Source organism: Oryctolagus cuniculus, chromosome 11, assembly GCF_051225735.1.
Source record: "Oryctolagus cuniculus isolate XC-2025 breed Fujian yellow rabbit chromosome 11, ASM5122573v1, whole genome shotgun sequence".
NCBI lineage: Eukaryota > Metazoa > Chordata > Mammalia > Lagomorpha > Leporidae > Oryctolagus > Oryctolagus cuniculus.
Window position 1 is genome coordinate 74,588,245 of NC_142877.1, and position 22,385 is coordinate 74,610,629.

The window sequence follows — 22,385 nt, forward strand, 5'->3', positions numbered from 1 at the left end:
GCACAGTTAGCATTGTCCTGGCTAGGCTCCAGTTGGCTACAACCTTTAGAAACAGCACATTGGAAAACTTCCCCCCTGACATTTTCTGATGAGGATCCAGATGTCAGAATTAATGAGTTTTCAGAGTAGCTGCTTGTGATGAAGGAGGCCAGCAGCCACTTAACTGCGAGCAGCTGAGACTCACTTGGGAGCTACCTGTTGGTAAACCTCTGCGCATGTGCCTGAGAGCCTGGGGTCCAGGGCTTGGCTGTAGAAGGCGGCCAGCTTCTTCCTTCTTCATTGACTTGGAGGACTATTGACTGCGGTGGAAGAGAGCATTGGGTGGCATTTCCTGCTGATTAAGATGCTCGATTCTCCAATTGGAGTGCTTCTGGCTCCGGCTCCCAGTTTGAGATTCTTACTAATATACACGTGCACAATGGCTCAAGTGATTGGGTCCCTGCTCCCCATGCGGGAGACTTGGATTGAGTTCCTGGCTCTTGGCTGAAGCCAGTCTGAAGACTTGCCCAGGCCTGGCTGTTGTGGGCATTTTGCCAGGTGAACCAGTGGAGGAGAGATATCTGCTTCTCTTTATGTCTCTCCCTGTGTCCCTGTGTTGTCTTTTTTTAAGATTTTATTTATTTGAAAGGCAGAGTTATAGAGAGGCAGAGAGAGAGAGAGAGAGAGAGAGAGAGATTCCGTCAGCTGGTTCACTCCCCAATTGGCCACAGTGGCTGGAGCTGAGCCAATCAGAAGCCAGAAGCCAGGAGCTTCTTCTGGGTCTCCCATGTGAGTGCAGGGACCCAAGGACTTGAGGCATCTTCTGCTGCTTTCCCAGACCATAGCAGAGAGCTGGATCAGAAGTGGAGCAGCCGGTACTTGAACCAGTGCTCATATGGGATGTCGGCGCTGCCTGCAGTGCTGGCCCTGCCCTGTCTCTTAAGTAATGAGAAAAGAAAAAGGAGGGAGCACAAATGAGGCCAAGGAATGGATCTCTTTCTAAACTTTTAAGTGAAAACCGATTTGATAGTTCCTGCAGAGGAGTACCTGGTTCCTGGCTTCGGATCTGCGCAGTGCGCCGGCTGTAGCGGCCAATTGGGGGGCTGAACCAATGGAAGGAAGACCTTTCTCTCTGTCTCTCTCTCTCACTGTCCACTCTGCCTGTCAAAAAAAAAAAAAAAAAAAAAAAAAAGACAGGCACAGAAACATTCTGAACTGAAGCACTGCCGCTGAAAATCGCCTGTGTCGACGTCTTCTTCAGTAAAGGTTGTTTTCTGCTGACGCCTTTTCTTCCCACCCCACCCCTCTACCCCCAAGGATGTTCATCTTATATTTGATGATCAATTTTCCACAAGGTTTGCTATAATGTTTCCTCGGTGCATAGGATTCTCCATTTTCATTCATTCGATGGCTGTTTTTAACCTAAGACAATCTAAGCTGTTTTCACAATTCAGGGTCATTGTGTTCTAGCTGACAAGACGTTATTCAAATCTCAACCTTGTCTTTATTTATATGTATGTGTTTGAGAGACAGAGGAAGAGACAGAGGGAGAAAGAGCAAGCGAGAGAGAGCGAGCAAGTGAGCAAGCAAGCACCCATCTGCTGGTTCACTTTCCAAATGCCCTCAGCATCTGGGACTGGGCCAGGCTGATACCAGGAACTTGGAACTCTATCCAGGTCTCCCAAGTGGGTGACAACAACCCAAGTGCTAGGGACATCATCTGTTGCCTCCCAGGATGCATATTAGCAGAAAACTGTCACTGGAGGATGTGGGACTCTAACCCAGGCACTCCAATATGAGATGTGGGCATCCCAAGAGTGCCTTAACCATGAGGTCAGAATACCTGCCCGCAGCCTTTCTCTTTTTCTTTGCTTGTTTGCATCTGTCTTGGAGTGAAGTGACTCATTGACAAAAGGGGCCGTGTCTACAAGTTTAGGGTGGAACCTGTGATCTGGTCCCTTCTGTAACTAGAGTCACCTCTTTCTTCCTGTGATGAGCATCCCTTAGACCTTCTCTCACTTCCCAACACTTTAGGTCTTAATGTCCTAGACAGGAGCTGTGGAACTTCTCTCCCTGCAGCCCACGTTAGGTCCCCTGCATCCTCCCAATCTAAGTTTCAAATTCTTCCTGTCCCCAAACAGATAAGCAAACAATTTCAAGGCAGAGGGAGAGATTTGTGGGACGGTAAAAAGCAAGGGTTATGATACTCTTTTTATTTGTCTTCCCTCCTTACCCACACTGCATGTTTCTTGTACATAGAGGCCAAGCTCAAGAGCTTAGTGAAACAGAATTTAATAAATATAAACTTTAAAGATGTGGGTTGAGACTCGCTGAAGGGATATGGTAGTTTTGATTTAGCAACTCAAGGAGAGTATTTGGTAAAGTGTGAGACTAGGAATGTAGGGGTAGTTCTATTTCCACAAAGCATTTGGATCTGTGCCACTTGCAGTCTATGTGATGACGGCCTTCCCAATCTGTGAACATGTGAGTGATGGCTCCCTTTTGCTGCAGAAGCATTCAAGATGTGGCTGTAGTGCCAGCACTGCTGAGGGCCACACTGTTGGGTCCTGGAGCACTAGACTGGCCCTAATGTCTCTCAGTTCTGAGTGTCTAACATTTTTTTATGCTCTTATTTTACATAGGACTTGCCTGGGGCAGAATAATGAAGCATGAAAATCCCCTTTATGCTTGTTCTTGAAACCCAGTGCTACAAAACCGTCCACTTAGGAACTATTGCTCTTTGAAACAAGGCATTGGGATAGTCATTAACAATGACTTGGGGAATGTTGGTAATCTCTATTGGCATCCATTCTTTCTTTTTTGAGATTTATTTTAGTTACTTGAAAGGTAGTGTAACAGAAAGGTGGAGAGACAGAGGAGGAAATCTTCTATCCACTGGTTCATTCCCCAAGTGGCCACAGTGGTAGGGTCTGGGCTGGGCCAAAACCAGAATCCGGGAACTCCATCTGGGTCTCCCACATAGGTGGCAAGGGTCCAAGTACTTGGGCCATCCTCCACTGACCTCCCAGGCACATCAGCATGGAGCTGAATTAGATGTGGAACAGCCAGGACTTTAACAAGCATCCATATGGGAATGCTAGGATCACAGGACAATGCTTAACCTGCTGTGCCATAACACAGGTCTTTATTGAAACCCATTTGGAAAGAGTTTTAGTGTTTGGCAATGACAACTACTCTGGCTGTGTGACTGGCAAATAGAAACCATGCATCTATAAGTGCAGTTGCTGATGAGGAAAGGCTGCTATATTTGAAGCGGGGAAACTTACAGTTGATTCCTAGGCCTACCAGCCATGAATGGTGAATCTTGAGCACATCATCTGAACTCTGGGTCTCAATTTTCCCGAATATAGTGTGGAAATAATAACTGCGCTATTTCACAAGCATGTAGTAAATAACATATGTGAGAACCCTTTGTTAAACCAGGAAGCCTTCTTTGTGTTGTCTTGATGCCTTACTGTCACAGTGGATTCTGTTCTTTGGGGATATCTTCAAGTCAGGATGCACTTACAGTTATGGTAAACCTTAGCATCAGTATTATATTTCTGTGTTTTTGGATTTCTTGGGTCTGCTTTTTATGTATTTTTTTTTCTTGTTCTCCTCTTATGTTAGGGCATGAGTTTGAAAGCTACCTAATGAAGCTTCGTTAGAACTTATACAAGACAATGATAAGTGGGATCTGAGTGAGAGCCTGGGGATTCTCTTAGAAACACAGTGAATTTAGCACTTAACTTTTTGTTATGTTTAGCACATCTCAGGCAGGTCTCTTTCAAGCTTTCTTTGCTAACTTTTTCTTTTTCTGTTTTATCTTTTTGCCTGTGTACTGGATAGGTGGATAATGTAATTCTTGGCACGAAATGATGTATGTGAATACTTTAAAATACATGATACCAATATACAAGATCAAGTTCTTAGGGAAGGGGATAAAAAATATATATCACTCATTCAGATAGTTATTAAATGATGTGCGTAAACCTTGGGAAAGTAAAAGGAGGAGAATTCTTGGATTTCTTTCTTGAATTAAAGGTACCACTTTAATTTATGAATGTAGAGTAAAAAGAAGAGATCATGAAAATAGTACAAAGAAGAGCAAGGGCTGTGAGGAGTGGAAGGAAAAAAGGCCTATCCATGGAACAGTAAATCATTTCCCTATAGAGGGTTCCTTGGCAAAGTCAGATGTCTCTTTAAATGGAGTACATGAGCTTAGCAAGAGCTTCAGGTACCTAACAGAAAGAGTGCTGCATGTGGTGCTTTTGTGAGTCACTGCATGGGACTGCTGTGTATTTTGTTGGCATGATTCCCTCTGTGGACTTGGCTGCCTTAAAGCTTTTCTCACTGCCCATTTGGAAAGAGCAAACCCGTTGTGAGATAGTGTACTACCAGCAGTGATCTGAAGATGGCAGCATTGGGCGACCTATTTCATTTTCTTAAGCCAGCTCCTGTTGTCTAGCTGTTCCAAGGCTGTGTTTGGATTTCAGGTTGTCACTCAGATTTCTTCTGCTTAATGACTGTATGTATTTAAATGACTCTGTTTTTCTTCCACGGGAGAGGTCTAGCCTATCATTTCTGTTTTGGCTTTTAGTTAATGGTTATATGTAATTATATTCAAATAAAATATTTATAAATAATTATGTATTATTAGTGGTATGTAAAATTTGGCATGCATGAGTGTCAGCTTTGATAAATGGTACCCTTCAATTCACTTCTGTTTAAAAGACATTAGTGGCCAAGAATCTGCAGGTGTTTTTTACAAAGGTCAGGGTATTTTGTTTTTCCTTCCTTTTTTCTGATAATCGGTAGAATATTTGTTTGGTAAACCTCTAGAGAATATATTAAAGCTCCACATCTGGAGAGTTCTCGGAGGAAATGAATTGTTTTCTTAAAGTCTGAAGAGGCAATGAGTTAAACTTAGATTCTGAAGGGTCTTGCAGAGGTCACCCAGCTCAACCCTAAGCAGTCACTGCCTTTACAATCACAGACAGGAGAAACTAGCTATCTCCAATTATTTATCAGGCCCTATACATCATGAGGCCTTCACCAGTATTAACAACGGACAAAAATTATCCTGAGCAAGTCCGTAATGCAAATTTTACTAACACCCAAAGTTCAGATGCAATTTACTGCTTCTTGTTATCAGTTAGTCACACACAGAGCTGCAAATAGAAAACTGTCTCAAAGCAAAAGGTCTAATTGTATGAGCAGAGCAGGCTACCGAGCAGCATCCAGGACCCGTCTGTGGTTGATGACAGCAGGGAACCAAAGGGGAAGGCAGGTAGGGAGTGAGCAGATGGAGCTGGGTAAGGTCAGAGTTTCTGGAAGGACTCCCAGATGAGGTGTGGGGCCAGAGAGCATTCTGGGCAAAGGGGCCTGGAGACACACTGTGGCTCTTTCCTGGTTCTTTGTCCCAATTTTAGAAGCACATTAACTACAGACACATTGGATAAGAGATTTAGCTTTGAATCTTTAGTTAAATTGGTGTATACCTCTTAATTCCTGCCTTTAAATAGGGTGGAATGCTAAATCCACATGAAGACCATGCGCATGGCTTCTAAAAAGCTTCCAAAGCTCTCTTAGTCTGTGTGCATTTGGATCATAATAGTGACCATGCATTATATCTGTATTGACATAGTAAGGAAACATAAAAATCTACTTAATAGCTGACCTAAATGCTCCTGTACCTGGCTCCATCTGGGTATTTTGGATGCTTTTGAATACGACAGTACTTTTTTTTTTTTTTGCACAAACTTTTCTATATTCAACATGATGTCTCCAAGGATTTCATGCCCTATGCTTTAAGTGCAATATAAATTGGAGAAATCAGCCAAAGTCACACTAAGAATGCCATGAGTTTCTAGTTTCCTCTGTTTTCGATTTTCATTTCCCCATTATTTGCTTCTAAATGCATCCATTTTAGGGGGGAATGTCGGAAAACTTTAAAATATGACAGATATTGATGTCAGACTCTTTGAAATACTTAACTCTAGATCTCTTAAATGTCACCATCTAGGCTGGTCTTGAGTATCACTTCCTCTTCCTAAATCCGAGTTTTCCTTTTGGGAAAACAGGAGGGCTGAACTTCTGGGCTTCTTCTGAGCCTTTTGCTCCATGACTACACGATCACTCCATCGTGCCAAGATCGTGCAAAACTTTTTGTGTGGTAGACTTGAGAGCTGTGTTTTAAATTTTCAACACATATTCACATCTCTTATCTTGGTTCTTCTTTTGAGGCCTCTGTGTCGCCGACTTTCCCCAACCCCCTGACTTTGCTGGGTCAAGTCTTAGCCCTCTTCACCTATCACTCCTTTTTCTTTCTTTTTTTTTTTTTTTGGACAGACAGAGTTAGAGAGAGAGAGAGAGACAGAGAGAAAGGTATTGAGCCCTGGTGCCGGCCTCACCTATCACTCATACCTCTTTGCTGCCACTTCTTTCTACCTGGGTCTCTGCTTCCACTTTTGCTCCTCTGCATTCTAGTCTTTGCACAGAACCATCATGATTGTTTTTAAAATTTGAGAAGCAGAGAGAAAAACAGACAAAGAGGAAGACAGATGGACAGAGAGCCCTCCTATCCACTGGTTTGCTCCTCAAATGCCCAGGAGCTGGAAACTCACTGCAGGTCTCCCACATAAATAGCAGGTACCCAATTTCTTAAGCCATCCCTTGCTGCCTGTCAGAGTGTATGTTAGCAGGAAGCTGGATTTGGGAGAAGACTGGACTTGAACCTGGGAACTCCGATCTATGATCTTTTGAAAGCTAAAGCAGAAATGTCTATTTCCTACCTTAAAGCCTCCAATCACTTCCCTTTGCCCGTGGAAATTCAACTCTATCCCTGCATCAGGGCCTTTGCATTTGCTATTTAGTCTATTAAGAAAGCTGTCTCCCATAGATCTTTGTGCAACTGCCCTTTTCATTTCTTAATGAAATTTCTCTGCTTTAGGAAGGCCTTCCCTAAGTACTTCATCTAAACTAGCATCTGACATATCACATTACATGGTTTTATTATCTATGGAACAGGTTCCATCTGAACTTACCTTTATTGGTTTTTGATGTTGTTGTTCATCTAATCCTGGTAACATGGGATCAGAATTTTGTTGTCTTGTTCACTGCATACCGTTAGCATCTGGAACAGGCTCTGGCATGCAATTGATGCTCAAGAAGTGTTTGTAGCATAGGTGGATGAATGAATGCATGGATGTCCTAAAAGGAAAACCAAAACCCAGAGAAGTCTTAGTCACATAGGTAATTATGAGCAAGGTCCAGACTATAACCGAAGCTACCTCATTCATTTTTTTCTCCTCTGAGTCATGCTGTCTCATTCACAAACCTAACTTAGAGACCATTCATTCATTCATTCACCATTTGTTTTTTAATTATTGAGCTGTATACTGTCTCAGACACTTGTCTAGTTCAGTTGTTCTCACCAGAGGTGATATTGTCCCACTGGAAACATTCGACAATGTCTGGAGACTTCTTCGGTTGTTACAGCTGGGATGGAGGATGCTACAGACTCCTACTGGGCAGAGGGCAGCGTTGCTGCTCAACACCCTTCAAGGCACAGAACAACCTCCCCCAACAAAGAATTGTGCGCCCCAAAATGTCAGCAGTGCTGAGGGTGCTGTTCTCAATGAACAGACAGAGGTGCTGATCTCATGGAGTTTATATTCCAGTGGAGGGTACAGATGATAAGCAGTACATTACTACGTACATTCAGACTGTGTCAAAGGTGGTGTGATGGAAAAGAAAGAAAAATTGGGACAGATTAAGGGGATTTGCTGATGGGTTCTGTGCCTGGAGACAGGAGAAGGAAGAGCTGAGACGTCAATCTCTTCAGGAGAGGAACCCAGAAAGGAAATGCTGCTTTTGCAGGTTAAGCTCTGTGACCTAGAAATGACCAGTTCTTTGATGTTAGCCAGGTGCAGGCCATCGGATGATGGACGTTAACAAAAATACAAACCTAACCCTAAACCAAAGGCCAGCTTAACCTCCAAGTAAAAATAGAGCAAACTGCCATGGGCTAGAAATAATTATTTTCTGTCCCTTTTCAGGAGTGTTTAAATCTTTTCTCCACACCTCAGTGCTCTATTATCACTAATGCAGGACAGTGTTAATTCAATGCCATTTTTTACTGTTCATTGTCAGCTTCTCACTTTTCTCTCAGAGCAAAAATAGAGTGATTTCAGCCCCTCTCAACAGTATTGTGAGTTTTTTTGATCATGCAGATTTCTCTGTCTAGGTTGATTTCTTAAACCCAACAGGGGCAATTGTGGATTTTAATATCCTGGGGAAGCTATGGTAGTTGATGTTGATAAAACTCAGGCTAATGATATGGTTGTTTATATAACACATACACAACATACAAATCTATGAGAAGCTTCAAAAAGTTTATGCAAAATGTAATTTAAAGATAAGCTGGAGGTGGGCATTTGACCTAGCAGTTAAGACACCTGAGTCTCATACTCAAGTGATTGGGTTTGAGTCCCAGCTCCAGCCTCTGAGCACAGCTACTGCAGACAGTGGTGATGGCTTAAGTAGGTGGATTCCTTTCAGTCATGTGGGAGACCTGGACTGAGTTCCTGGTCTTTGGCTTCAGCTGCCCCATCCCCCACCCCAGCCCTTGAAAGAATTTAAGGAGTGACCTGCCATTCCTGTGGTTGGGGCTGGGGAAAGAACAACAAATAAAGTTCTTACCTCCTACCTCCAGAAAAAAAAAAAAAAAAGAATTTAAGGAGTGAATCAGTGGATGGAAGCTCTCTCATTTATCTCTTTCTATGTGTGTGTGTCTGTCTCTGCCTCTCAAATATATTTTTTAAATTCTAAAAATGTTAATTTTTGTACAAAAATTTTGAAATCCATGCATAGTGTTTTTATAATATGCATTTTCTATGAACTTTTTCTTTTCTTCTTTTTTTTTTTTTTTTGACAGGCAGAGTGGACAGTGAGAGAGAGAGACAGAAAAGTCTTCTTTTTTGCCATTGGTTCACCCTCCAATGGCTGCCACAGCTGGCGCACTGATCAGATGGCAGGAGCCAGGTACTTCTCCTGGTCTCCCATGGGGTACAGGGCCAAGCACTTGGGCCATCCTCCACTGCACTCCCTGGCCACAGCAGAGACCTGGCCTGGAAGAGGGGCAACCGGGAAGGAATCCGGCGCCCCGACCGGGACTAGAACCCGTTGTGCCAGTGCTGCAGGCAGAGGATTAGCCTATTGAGCCGCGGCACTGGCCACATTTTCTATGAACTTTTAAAGACTCTTCCTATGCAAAGATTTCAAACTTTTGCATCAGAATAAGCTTATCTTTTAATTCTGTTTTCCATGGCTTAAAAAAATTATTTGAAGGGCAGAGTGCCAGAGAGAAGGGGAGGGATAAATAGAGAAAAATCTTCCATCCACTGATTTACTCATCAAATGCCCACAACCAGCAGGGTGAGGCCAAGAGTCAGGAACTCCATCCAGGTCTCCCACATGGGTGGTAGGAATCAAAGTACCTGGGCCACCTGCTGCTGTCTGCCGGATGCACTAACAGGGAGCTGGATTTGAAGTGCAGAGAAGCCAGGACATAAATTGGTATTCCAGTATGGGATGTGGACATTTCAAGCAGTGACCTAATTTGCTATACCGTAATGCCCAACCCTTCATGGACTTTCGGAAGTACTCTCATGTAAACTCACACATGCGTGTACATATACATATGTAGATATAAAGCTAAGATTTTGCTAGAAAATCCTTAAATTATGGTTTTAATAGTTTGTTTAGGTATTTACTTGTTTTTGTGGTCTCCTTTCTTTTTTTTTTTTTAAGATTTATTTATTTTAGAGAGAGGTCTTCCTTCTGCTGGTTCACTCCCCAGTTGGCTGCAACAACCTGAGCTGCGGCAATCCAAAGCCAGGAGCCTAGAGCCTCTTCCGGGTCTCCCACATGGGTGCAGGGGCCCAAGGACTTGGGCCATTTTCTACTGTTTTCCTAGGCCACAGCAGAGAGCTGGATTGGAAGTGGAGCATCTGGGTCTTGAACCAGTGCCCATATGGGATGCCAGCACTGTAGGTGGTGGTTTTACCCGCTACACCACAGTGCTGGCCCCTCCTTTCTTTTTCATAATTTTTTTTTTCACAAGCATTGATACCTAGTACGTAGTCAATCAAAGTTTGCTGACTAAATAAACAAAAATAAGTTTGAGATTGCTGGATTCTAAGGTTTTTTTCACATTTACATGAACTTACATCATTGAACTATAATTTAGTAAATATGGTAGCATGTTCTTATGACTTACTAGTGGTATAATCATGTATTTATAAATACGTATTTTTTATTTTTAAAGTTATTGTAGGGATCATGATCTGATCCCTAGGGTTTCTGAATTCAAGGAGCACAAGACTCTTAGATGCTAATACTTTTTAAATATACTTCAAACCTAGGAGAGAAGTATTAATCAGGAGAATAGGTTTCAACAAATGTTCTTTATTTCTGAAGTATTTAAATTGATCATGTTGAAGAAATTATGCACAATGCACTGTTTATTTTGGGTACTATTTTATTCTATCAAAGATCTTGTTGACGACTAGTCCATTGAATGTGTGTCTTTTTTTTTTTTTTTAGTGCTATTTCTTTACAATCGAGTTTGGTCTTTGCAAGCAAGAAGGACAGCTGCGAGCATATGGAGCAGGACTACTTTCCTCCATTGGAGAGTTAAAGGTACGAAACTGTGAATGAAAACATCCTTCCCAAGCAAACTTGTTCAAGGTCATGGAAAATATCGATTGGTTTGAGCATTTCTACTCACAGATACCCCATAAATATTTAATAGAGTTTGGCACCTCAGTTATGGGTTCTGACCTAACTCTTAGCACCTCTGAAAATGGGTCATGCCTTTCTGAGTTTGTAGTGTGACTCAAATGGATGAGTGGCCATGTGCACAGATCAACAGGAATGAGAAATGTATGCCCAAGTGTTGGGTAACAAATAGATTTCTTCAGTATAGTGCTAGAAAGTGTGTATTTAGCTAGGAGGGATCCTACCCATTGAAATTTACTTGTGAGGGTGGTTTGGCTCCTCCAGTTTCTGTTATCTCCATGGCTTTCATAGAGTCCCCAGAATCTACATGCTGAGAGGGTTTTGAGATTATTTTAGTTTCTTCAAAACTAATGTGCATAAAAATATTTGTGGACATATGCAGTTTGAAAAAACCAAGCTAAGTACATTGTCAGAGAGCTATTCAATACATGTACTGATGCTTAGATAATGCTATTTTTACCATAAAATATTATTTAATGATCATTTATTAAAGTTAAGAGCTGGGGAATTCTGATAATTTTAATATTCTGGTTGTTTAAGAATTGCTGTTTATACCAGTGGTACATAGCAAGTTTTTATGACGTTAGAATGCAATGTGATATATAATGTGATACACAATATACAATGTGACATACAGTCCAATGTGAAAGTGGTACTGCAAATAACTTAATTTTTCTTTGGTTGTTTAGACTAAGTTCAGGATTATTGACTATCCTAGAGTTTTTATTTTGAGCATTGATTTAGAATACACTTGAAAAATACATAATATACTTAAGAAATATACGGTTATTAGAACCTTTTGGTTCTTTGTATTATTGAAATATGTAATCTAATTGTAATTTTGTTGGAGCCTCTCATTTTACTGAGTCCTAAAAATTTGGTTGAATGTTTACTATTTCCCACATACTGAGGATAAAAACACAGATAATTACAGTGACGAAGAAAGTAACTTAACAAAGACTTAAATAGGCTTTAGTATTTTGGGTGCTTTGTACATATTAACTTACTATTATCTCAACAGCTCAGTAAGGAATGTGATGTTATTATCATGGATAAGGCATAAAGACATTGTGGAACTTCCCTAGTATCACACAACTAGCAAGCGTTGGACTTGGGCAGTCTAGGCTTTACAATTTGAGGCTCAGCCAGTAGGCAATGATGTCTGGGATCCCTACTATCTTGCTAGTGCAAGAGATAAACAATCAGATAATATAAAAAGTGTGACAAATGTGTCTGGCACACACCAGAACGTGCCTGAGAAGGCTTCCTGATGAGGGACCTCCTGTCCAAATTGATTATTGAGGGATGGGAAGAGTGAATAAGAAAAGGGTGGGACACACAAATCAGTCATCCTAGTAGTATGTGTACCACCTGGATTCTAGCCAAAGCCTGGCCCATTGAGGGAACTACCTAGACTCAGCATTGCTAGAATAGAGGATAATGTTCAACATAACAAAACCTTGATGTAATGAGTTAGTTTTTGCTAAGTTCTTAGCCAAAAAATCATTTGGGGGGCTAAGTCTACAGCAGTAGCATGTTGTCTATTTACATTCTTCTCAGATAGTTTATAAATCACACAAGAGACAAAAAAACACAAATTTTTCTCATGGCCTGAACTTTCGACAGGGTCTTCTGCTCTGGTTAATGAGCCATGGGTAAGCAGCATTCGGGTGAATCTGTTGGTTTGTTCCTATTGGTGCAGACAGAATCGTCTGGAAAAGGAAATCAGCCAGAAATATGTACACCAAAGGGCATTGTCCGCCATGCATCTTCTTGTTCTGGTCCATCACCTCCAGCCATTAGCATTCTTCCATTCTCAGGTTTCAACACTCCAACATCCCTAAGATTGCTACTTTGGACCATTTTTACACTTCGGAAATTCTTTCTATAGGAAATAGCCTCTGATTGTTCACAGAGAATACATAACTGAGATTCTTTCTTTAGTACCCTCACCTGCCCCGCTTCTTGCCTGACTCCTGTAAGACCCTCAAACCCTCTCACAGCTCTTCTGAATACTTCTGTCTGACTTAGTTGAATGAATAAAAGGTGGTCCTGGACCCATTTAGGGATTGCATTGTTAATAGCATTATTATTAACCCCTGTGTCAACATACTTACAGATTTGAATGCAGTTACTTTTTGCTGTAAAATATTTCCTGCAGTGCAACTGCAACCCAAAGGGAGGTCCCAGCTATATTGTTGGAAATTTTACTATTTTTTGTGATAGTAACTCACCTCCTCCTTTTGAAGATGACATATTCTAATATTGGTATTGTAGGAGGCTAAATTTTCCTGAGGCATGCATGTTCCTCTTCAGAGTTGACCAAGTACTTCCAAGGGATAGTTCTCTTGTGTGGGTGATAGCTTTAAGTTTCCTCTCTTTCTTTTTTGACAATGCTTATTTTTATGTTTGAAGATAGAAACAAATATATGGACAAGCTTACAAAAGCTAACAAATCTGATCATCATAAAGACTATTTCTTTTTTTCCCTCAATCAAAGAGTTCTCTCTCTCTCTCTCTCTCTCTCTCTCTCTTTAATAATCTATTCTGTAGGGATCTTCAGGAATTCTAAAAGTGAGTTTTAGGGAGCTTTTCTGTTTGTCCCATAAGTTTGGAGAGTAGTTAATAATGAGCTAAGTCACCTTTAAAAACAGGCTGGTGGGGTTGCTATTTAACTCTGGTTATGACACCAGTTGGGACTTCTGTGGCACACATCAGAGTTCAATATTAGGCTGCAGCTCCTGAGTCCAGCTCCTGCTAATGCAGATCTGGGGAGGCAGAACTGATGGCTCAAGTAATGGGTTCCTGCCACACATTTGGGAAACTTGGATTAAGATCCTGGCTCATGGAATCTACTCAGCCAGGCTCTGACCATTGCAGGCATTTGGAAGTGAACTGGCAGATTAGATAGTCTCTCTCTCTCTCTGGCATACACACAGTATAAAAGGTTTAAAATTGGATACCTGATTGCTGCTTACCCACAATCTAGTATGTATCTTTCCTTTCACATTCTTTTTTTTTTAATCTATCCTAGAGTTGATCTAACTATATACCTATAGTTTTTTTTTTTCATTTATTATTTGTTTACTTGTTCACTTACTATCCAACAAACACAAAATTGATTGGCCAAGATTTTGAAAAATTTTGTATTTATGTAATGGAAATAAATTTCATATATTTCATATATACAGTTTTAAGAGCATCATGACACTTTCCACCCTACCCTCCCTTCCTTGATCTCACCCTCCTCCCTTCCTTATTTTTCTTGTAATTTTACAATGACATATATTCAATTTACTTTATAATCACAAGCTTAACAATCTACTAAAGAATTCAACAAGTAGTAAGTAGAAAAAAACCATTGCTCCTCAAGAGTATAGACAAGGACTATAAACAATACTCAAATCTCAAAATGTCAATTTTACTCGTAGGTGTTTATATTTTTTTGTACTTTGTGTATTAGTTAGTGGTCCAAGATTTTAAGGACCATGAAGTCCAGTAGGGAAATTCTAAGAAAGTGATGGAGATGGATCTTTTTGAACCCATCTCTCATGGAGAAGCAAGGATGAAGTTTCTTCACATTAGATGGCAAGGAAATGATTGTTAATCACTGAATTGGATGAGTCTTAAAATGCTAATCCATCTAAAAACAAAAGGCAGTCTATATTTATTTTTCATGAGTAAAGATAAGATGTAGGTCTTTATTTCTTTAAGATCAGACATTAGATTTAAAAAAATTTTTTTTTTTTTTTTTTTTTTTTTTTTTTTTTTTTTGACAGGTAGAGTGGACAGTGAGAGAGAGAGACAGAGAGAAAGGTCTTCCTTTGCCGTTGGTTCACCCTCCAATGGCCGCCGCGGCTGGCGCGCTGCGGCCGGCGCACCGCGCTGACCCGATGGCAGGAGCCAGGAGCCAGGTGCTTTTCCTGGTCTCCCATGGGGTGCAGGGCCCAAGCACCTGGGCCATCCTCCACTGCACTCCCTGGCCACAGCAGAGGGCTGGCCTGGAAGAGGGGCAACCGGGACAGAATCCGGCGCCCAGACCGGGACTAGAACCCGGTGTGCCGGCGCCGCTAGGCGGAGGATTAGCCTATTGAGCCGCGGCGCCGGCCAGATTTAAAAAAATTTAAATGACCATAGCACCTGTTCTCTGGTAATTGCTGGAATATTAACTATAAATGCAAGAATACATCAGAAAGTTTGTGGAAAATGGAATTAAAAGATAAATTTATTTTAATGCAAAAATGTTCATGCCCATGCATCATTTTTTCATAATATGCATTTTCCATGAACATTTTGAAGACTTCTAATATATATGATTTCAAAAATATTTTGCACCAAAACAAACATCTTTAATTACAGTGAAGTACTTTTGTACATTTATTTTGCTTTTCAGGTTTGGACAAAGCTTATGGTTTAAAAAATTTTAATTATCATTTTTGGTCTTTAGTTTTAGAATGCCCTTGTATGATGAATTTATTGCATTGCCTTTTATATAGCTATTAATAAGCAATCTCAGAACAACTTGATACTTTTTTGGAGTCATTTGTCTTTCCTGCCACTTGAAGCAACTCTTGGGAGTGGCCCAAAGTACTTCTAGGTTGTAAAGAAGAGGGCCTGCATGCTCTCTGGCCTTAGCTGGTACGTCACTAGTGCAGTTTGAGGTCCTGCACCTTAACCTTGACCAGAGGCCCTTCTTGCCTTCCCCACTTCCCACCCTCTCGCCCCAGTCCCTGCCACCTTCTTTACATGGAAACAGCACTCTTAGTAGTACCAGAGCCAAAGCTGGTGAATTGGAAGCTGGATGCTGGCTTTTACCTTTACAAAGAGATAGTTTGAGCAGGGAGGTTGTTTCTTCACTTCTCTGCTTATTCATTAAAACTTTAGCATTGCTGATTTTAAAACAGTGTAATACATCATTGCTCAATTTGGCAATAGGGCTATGGAAGCCACATTGTGCTTAGCAGGATGAGCATTGGCAGTTCAAAAACTAATTCAGAGACAGAGATAATGCATGTGTATATATACAGAGGTATATATTGGTCATTATTCAGACATGGGAAGACATGATTGTGGTGTGAATGTGGGAGTGTCTGCAAATTCTTATTTAGCATCTAGGGCCCAAAGTACTCAGAAACCTGACTTCACACTTGAGGGTTTTTTTTTTTTTTTTTTCCAACTTCAACCAGTCCTAATATAGAGAGTGAAGATCACAGGGTTTACGTCAAGAATAGTTGAGATAACTATGTCATTGCAAAGAGAGGTGTCTGGAAGGGAGGAAAATTTTAAACTCATTAACCTAAGGCAGTCACCACTATAGCACCACTACTGTAGTCCAAGAGCTGGAAGCCTCATATCATGACTCCTTTTGTCTGGGTTCCAGGCTCCTGAGGGAGAGGGACTGGACAATAGGGGGAAGATATGGCCAAATGCATGTGCATACCAAGAAGCATCTCTAGACTGAATTAGAGATGATATCTAGATATACTGAGAACTTCTCATGCCAAGCACTTTGCATGCATTTAATTTTTTAAAGATTTATTTATTTATTTGAAAGGCAGAGTTACAGAGGAAACACACACACACACACATACACACACAGAGGAGAGATCAGCTCTTCTGTCTGCTGGTTCACTCTCCAAATGGCCACAACGACCTGGCTGGGCCAGGCCAAGGCTTGGAGCCAGGAGCTTCTTCCAGGTCTCCGACATGGATGCAAAGGCCCAAGGACTCGAGTCATTCTCTGCTGCTTTCGCAGGCTTATTAGCAGGGAGCTGGATTGGAAGTGGAGCAGCTAAGACTTGAATTGAAGCCCACAGGGGATGCTGGCATTGCAGGCTGTGGCTTTAATGTGCTGAGCCACAGTGCCAGCCCTGTGCGCATTTAATTTTGACCCAAACCTTTCATTATATATTCTATTAGTGTTCCCATTTTCCAGATGAATACTGGGATGGGCTCATAGAAGTGAGGTATCTTGCCCAAGGTCATGTCATTAGGAATGGCTACAGCCAGATTTGAACCTCAATTCTTTATCTTAAATACCTTCACTGTTAGTCCCCTCAGAACATTTTCTATTAACAGTTGGGTTCTGAAAATTTTTTAATGCTGAGAAGAGATTTTTATATTCAAAAGACAGGAGTGACAAAGGAATTTTACCTTATGTACTAATACTAAGTCCAGTTGCTTGAATTTGGCCATTTGTGTGGGGAGAGGTAGGGAGGCCCAGGCCCCATGGGAAAGTCTGCTATGGTCAACTCATAGTGGTTGGGACTGGTGATGTAGTACAGTGGGTTAGGCTGCCAAGTACAATGTCAGGATCCTGTATAGGTGGTAGTTTGTGTCCCAGCTGTTCCACTTCTGACCCAGCTCTATGCTAATGTGCCTGGGAAAGCTGCAGAAGATGACTCAAGTATTTGGGCCCCTGTATCCACATGGGAGACACAAATGGAGGTTCAGGCTGCTAGTTTAGGCCTGATCTAGTCCCAGTCATTGCAACCATTTGGGGAGTGAACTAGCGAATGTAAGATCTCTTCTCTCTCTCTCTGTCTCTCCCTCTCTCTCCATAATTCTATCTTTCAAATACATAAATAAATCTTTAAAAAAACAATTCATGGGGCCGGCACTGTGGTGCAGTGGGTTAACACCCTGGCCTGAAGTGCCGGCATTCCATTAGGACGCTGGTTCGAGACTTGGGTGCTCTACTTCCAATCCAGCTCTCTGCTGTGGCCTAGGAAAGCAGTAGACGATGGCCCAAGTCCTTGGGCCCCTGCACCTACGTGGGAGACCCGGAAGAAGCTCCTGGCTCCTGGCTTCAGATCGGCCCAGCTCCAACCGTTGCAGCCAATTAGGGAGTGAACCAGTGTTTGGAAGACCTCTCTCTGTCTCTCTGCCTCTCCTCTCTCTCTGTGTGACTTTGACTTTCAAATCAAATACATAAATCTTTAAAAAACAATTCATAGTGGTTGAGGTAGAGGAGTAGAGTAGTGGTTGATGATGTGAGTGCTGTGTATTTGCAAGTCCTATTAAAATTTTATTCCTAGGAGAGCCCTAGAATTCATGTAGATTAATCTTTCCATTTGTGAAAGAGGAAACTGCAGCCCGCCCTGGGGTGGTTTCATTCTAATGATGTTACACATCCAGCCTCCAGGACAGCTACATTTGACACCCAAGTCTCCGGATCCCCTGTCCTGTGCTCTTGTCTTTTGCAGGATGGGTAAATCCAAAATAGTCCTCTTTTAGAGAGAGTTCCTGTAAGAGAAGGTGACTCTTCAGCATTCCTGCCCCTTTAAAGAGGATTGCGAGTAGAAGACTGTCAGTCAGATTCTGTCACCATTACAAAGCTCCTCTCTGCTGGAAGGGCGGTTAATTCTTTCAGACTTCAGGGTATCAGATAGTTAACGCTTCAGGAAGGATTCGCTCCAGAGCTCCCTTGGGAGGTCAGATAGTTCGGGTCAGTGTTTACAGAAGGAATCCCTTCTGCTCCCCTTAACAGGTGGCTTTGAGCAAAACATGGATCAAAGTTGAAAGAAAAACTAGGCAGGGCTTCTCCACTGGATAGTGGACTTTGGAATCATAGGCGACATGGGTGCATAAACTCCATTTGGGTAGCAGGGACCCAAAAATCCTTGGACCATCGTCTGCTCTCTCCTAGGATACATTAGCAAGTAGCTGACATTCGCATTTGGTATTCTGACATGGGGTGCTGTGCTTAACTCTGCACCACAACGCCAGCCTCTATAATGCATTTTTGATATTTAAACAATCAACTTCCGGTTTTTCCATTGAATATTCTGTCAGGCAAATGTGGTTTGTATTGCCGAATGGTCTTTGCCCAATATTGTATGTTGTGAATACACTGACTTTTCATGAAGTCGAGTAGAGTACCCTGCCCTCTCTGGAACTTGTCCTGATCAACTTTAATCCCCTTTACCTGGTAAAATAACTGAAGAGGTCATCTGGATACACACTGGAATTGTCACAGGACAGTTTTTTCTAAAGCCCCATGATTTCAATATCTGCTGTTACACACACTTTGGAGGCATCCTCTGTAGAGTGACTGCTAAGGTTGCTGATGTTCTATAGAAGCCTTGGAGACCCAAGCTTTTAAGTCTTATTTCTTTCCTGTGCTTGTCCTTGACCTGGTAAAAAGTGTTTGGCTCAGGGATGTCCCAGGGGAGCCATGGCTTAAATGTTCTTATAATATATTCTGCTGCCACTCTGTCCATGTCCCTGACTGTAGGGGTGAGAGAGTAGAAACATCAAGGACGCTGGGTCAGCCACTGTCTTCCTCCCGTCTGTGCTGATGGATGAGTGGGCAATGAGAGCCACGTACAACAGTTAAGCTACCCAGAGTGTATGGCTGCGAAGAAAGCAGCTTCTCACTTTGAAAGCCGCAGCCAGCCAGTAGGAAGCCAATTTGTTGCAGAGAAGCAACAGGTCTCATAACAGGACGTTTTGTTTCTTGAAACTGTGAAGCTGTTTTTTAAAACATGGACAGAGTTCTTGGTCATGTGGAACCCAAGTCCCCTGATGTTCGTGCCCTGTGTTGAATCTGGCATGGGTGCATTTGCAGGTATAATAACCTTCTGCTGATAATGAAGTTGTTCTGTGGGCCAACAACATATAAAAAAAATAAAAACAATAAATGAATGAATTCTGAGAAACCCGCTGCATTTGTTCTGTGATTTATACACACATTGATCTGGACAAAGGGGCTTTGTGGCAAAGCCTGTCACATGCAGGGTAGGGCCACCTGCCCTTCCTTAGATGTCAGTCCTTTGGTTCTCAGGTGTACTTTCAAAGTTAGGCCATCAGGGCCTTCTCCATGGAGGGCTGTACATCTTTCTACGCATTTTGAAATCGTTGGGGGAATGCGCCAAGAAGGTTGAATAAAAAAATGGTTTTCAGACTTTTTCCAGGAACCTCAGCCATTGAGAGATTGAGAAGATAGAAAAGTGCTGGATGCTGGCATTGAATGTGGCTTCAGAGGCACGTAGCTCCCACGTACAGTTAGCGTGTTGGAAATACTAGGAGGTTATGTGATTTGCCAAGAGTTCACAGTTAGATGGCAGCAACATCTGGATTAGAGCCTTGGTTTTCTCACTCTTAGTTCAAGGCAGTTTCTGTGACTCCCCCCCCCCCCTTTTTCTCTCTTCCTTCTAATTTATCCCTTAAATTAAGAAAAAGATTGAATCTGGAGGAATATTTCCCAAAATATAGATTACAAGCACTTATGTAAAAAACTACTTTAGATGCCTATAAAATACAGATTTGTGGATTCCTTCTGGAGTTACCAAATAAAATCAAGGCCTGGGTGTCTGCATTTTCATAACCTCCTCAACGATTCTTATGTATACTACATAGGACCATTAATCTGGGCCTATAAATAGTCAGGTGGCATGTGGCAGAAAATGAGCACTGACGTTTAACATCACTGACTTTATCCTGAGAATACAGTCATTCATTATTTCTTGCTGTTCTTAGTGCCAGCCATGTAGTGAGCTGAACGGAGCTAATGATGGTTCCAAGAGTAATTATACCAGCTTTTCTGTTTCTCTATTGCCTGCTCCTGACATAGCTCTAGCTATTAATATTAGCTCCTTTCTCTGCCCCCCAACCTGGCAATATTTATCTGCTGTGTACTGCTTTGCTATACTTGGTGGAAGGTAAATGAATGCTTTGCAGGTATCCTCAAATATCCAGACCTACTCTAAACTTGTTGCTATACAGCACCTGGCCTCAAAACGTCTTGCAATGACGCCACAAATAGTTCCGTGAGAGCCCCAATTACCTTTCCACGCAGGTAATTATTGCTTCTGCCATTTAAGTGAAATTTCAGTACATTGCTTAGAGCAATAAATTTAGAAGCATATTTATGCTGTCCCTGCTTCTATTCATAACATAGATTACAAATTGCATTTCTGTTGGGGTACAGTTCTAAACTGTCCTTTGGTATGAAAATGGCTGATAATAAATAAATAAAACAATAATACCCAAATCTCATCCCCCCTCCCTCCCCAGAACCTAAGAGACTTAATAAAGCAAAACAAATAAACAAAGACACCCCTCCTAATACCCAATTAACGCTGCACACAGGAGAGTTCTGTATCTCATGGCAAATTAGAAACTGAGCAATTCTGTAGAATTACGGAGCTATCAACTGTGTTGTGGCAACGTGATGTCATGGCACTTTGGAAGTTTCATTATGGAGTCTAACAGGTTTTGTGGTGTGTTTTGCAGCACGCTCTGTCTGACAAGGCGTGTGTGAAAGCCTTTGACCCAAAGACGACTTGCTTACAGGAATGCCTTATCACCACCTTCCAGGAAGCCTACTTTGTCTCAGAAAGTTTTGAAGAAGCCAAAGAAAAGATGAGGTAAACTTGCTTTTCGTCCATCTACAGAAATTGGCCTTTTATTTTTCCGGCTCTGTTCCCTCCTTTATCTATCACTTGTACCAATGGGGGTTGATCAAATATCCTTCTATTTCTGTTTATTCTGCAGGGACTTTGCAAAGTCAATTACCCGTCCCTTCTCAGTGTACTTCAATCCCTACACACAGAGTATTGAAATTCTGAAAGACACCAGAAGTATTGAAAATGTGGTGCAGGATCTCCGCAGCGATTTGAACACAGTGTGTGATGCCTTAAACAAAATGAACCAATATCTGGGGATTTGATGTCTCATACCACTGTTGTTGCCTGCATGATCTTTTTGAAGCTTAGCAGCAAATTCAGTCAATGTCATATTACACCAATAGTGTTCTGTGTCATGGCTTGACTAGTAAGCATGCAATCCTGTATATCTATACCACTTGAAACTTACTGTGTTAATGTGTGAACACCATAAGGAACCCCACCACAGATAACCACTCATTGTATGAAAGTTTGTAAATGTTTCAATGTCTTAAATGGATGTGATATTCTTGCATAGTGCCCTTAACCAAACTGCAACTCTTTCAAACCTGTAACAAATGGCCCTCTTATGATTCTAGCTTATGACCTTTTCTTCCTTGGATCTGAGCCTTTCCTCTGTATTCATTAGATAAAATGGAAATAGCAATGAAGCTGTTTCTATTTTTAATAGTATCAGTGTTTTCACAGCATTATTTGAGATAAACGCAGACTTGTAGGAAACCTTGCTTCACATTTACAGAAGACTCAGCATTCTGCTTCAAAAACCATCGTGGTAACACTAGAGTTGGAATGACTTTTAGGTTCAGTATTTATACAATACAAGAAAACAGAAGTTTTTACTAATGGAATGTATAGGTTGCACTGACCTTGTAAAAACTGAATTTTGGCCAGCTTCTTTAAGCATTTTGGAAGATAATGCGTCCAGAGAGAATGTTAGAAGGACTAAACACTGGAGAATAAATACTGGGACTCTGAATTTTAAGCTGAAATAAAGTCAATTATTATTTCAAGTGTTTAACATTTCTCTGCTCAGAGGACAGTTAAATCATAAGGCTAAAAAGCGCATCTTTGATCTCAAAGGTATGGCAATTGGATCACAAAGAAATTAAGTGATTTTCCCACAGTTGTGTACTTGTGCACCAACATTCTCAGTCCATCATGTTTTCCTTTTGGGTTGCCAAGAAGTTCTACATG

General features: G+C 41.5%; 1 protein-coding gene across 1 annotated transcript in view; it reads left to right on the forward strand.

Moving 5' to 3' along the window:
- Positions 1–22,159, forward strand: part of TPH2 (tryptophan hydroxylase 2) — a 113,546-nt gene extending 91,387 nt beyond the window's left edge. Inside the window, exons 9-11 of the mRNA XM_070052640.2 lie at positions 10,588–10,683; positions 21,019–21,152; positions 21,280–22,159. Coding sequence (XP_069908741.2) covers positions 10,588–10,683; positions 21,019–21,152; positions 21,280–21,454 — 405 coding nt within the window. The 3' untranslated portion in view covers positions 21,455–22,159. The remainder of the gene's footprint in view (positions 1–10,587; positions 10,684–21,018; positions 21,153–21,279) is intronic.
- The last annotated feature ends 226 nt before the right edge of the window (positions 22,160–22,385 follow it).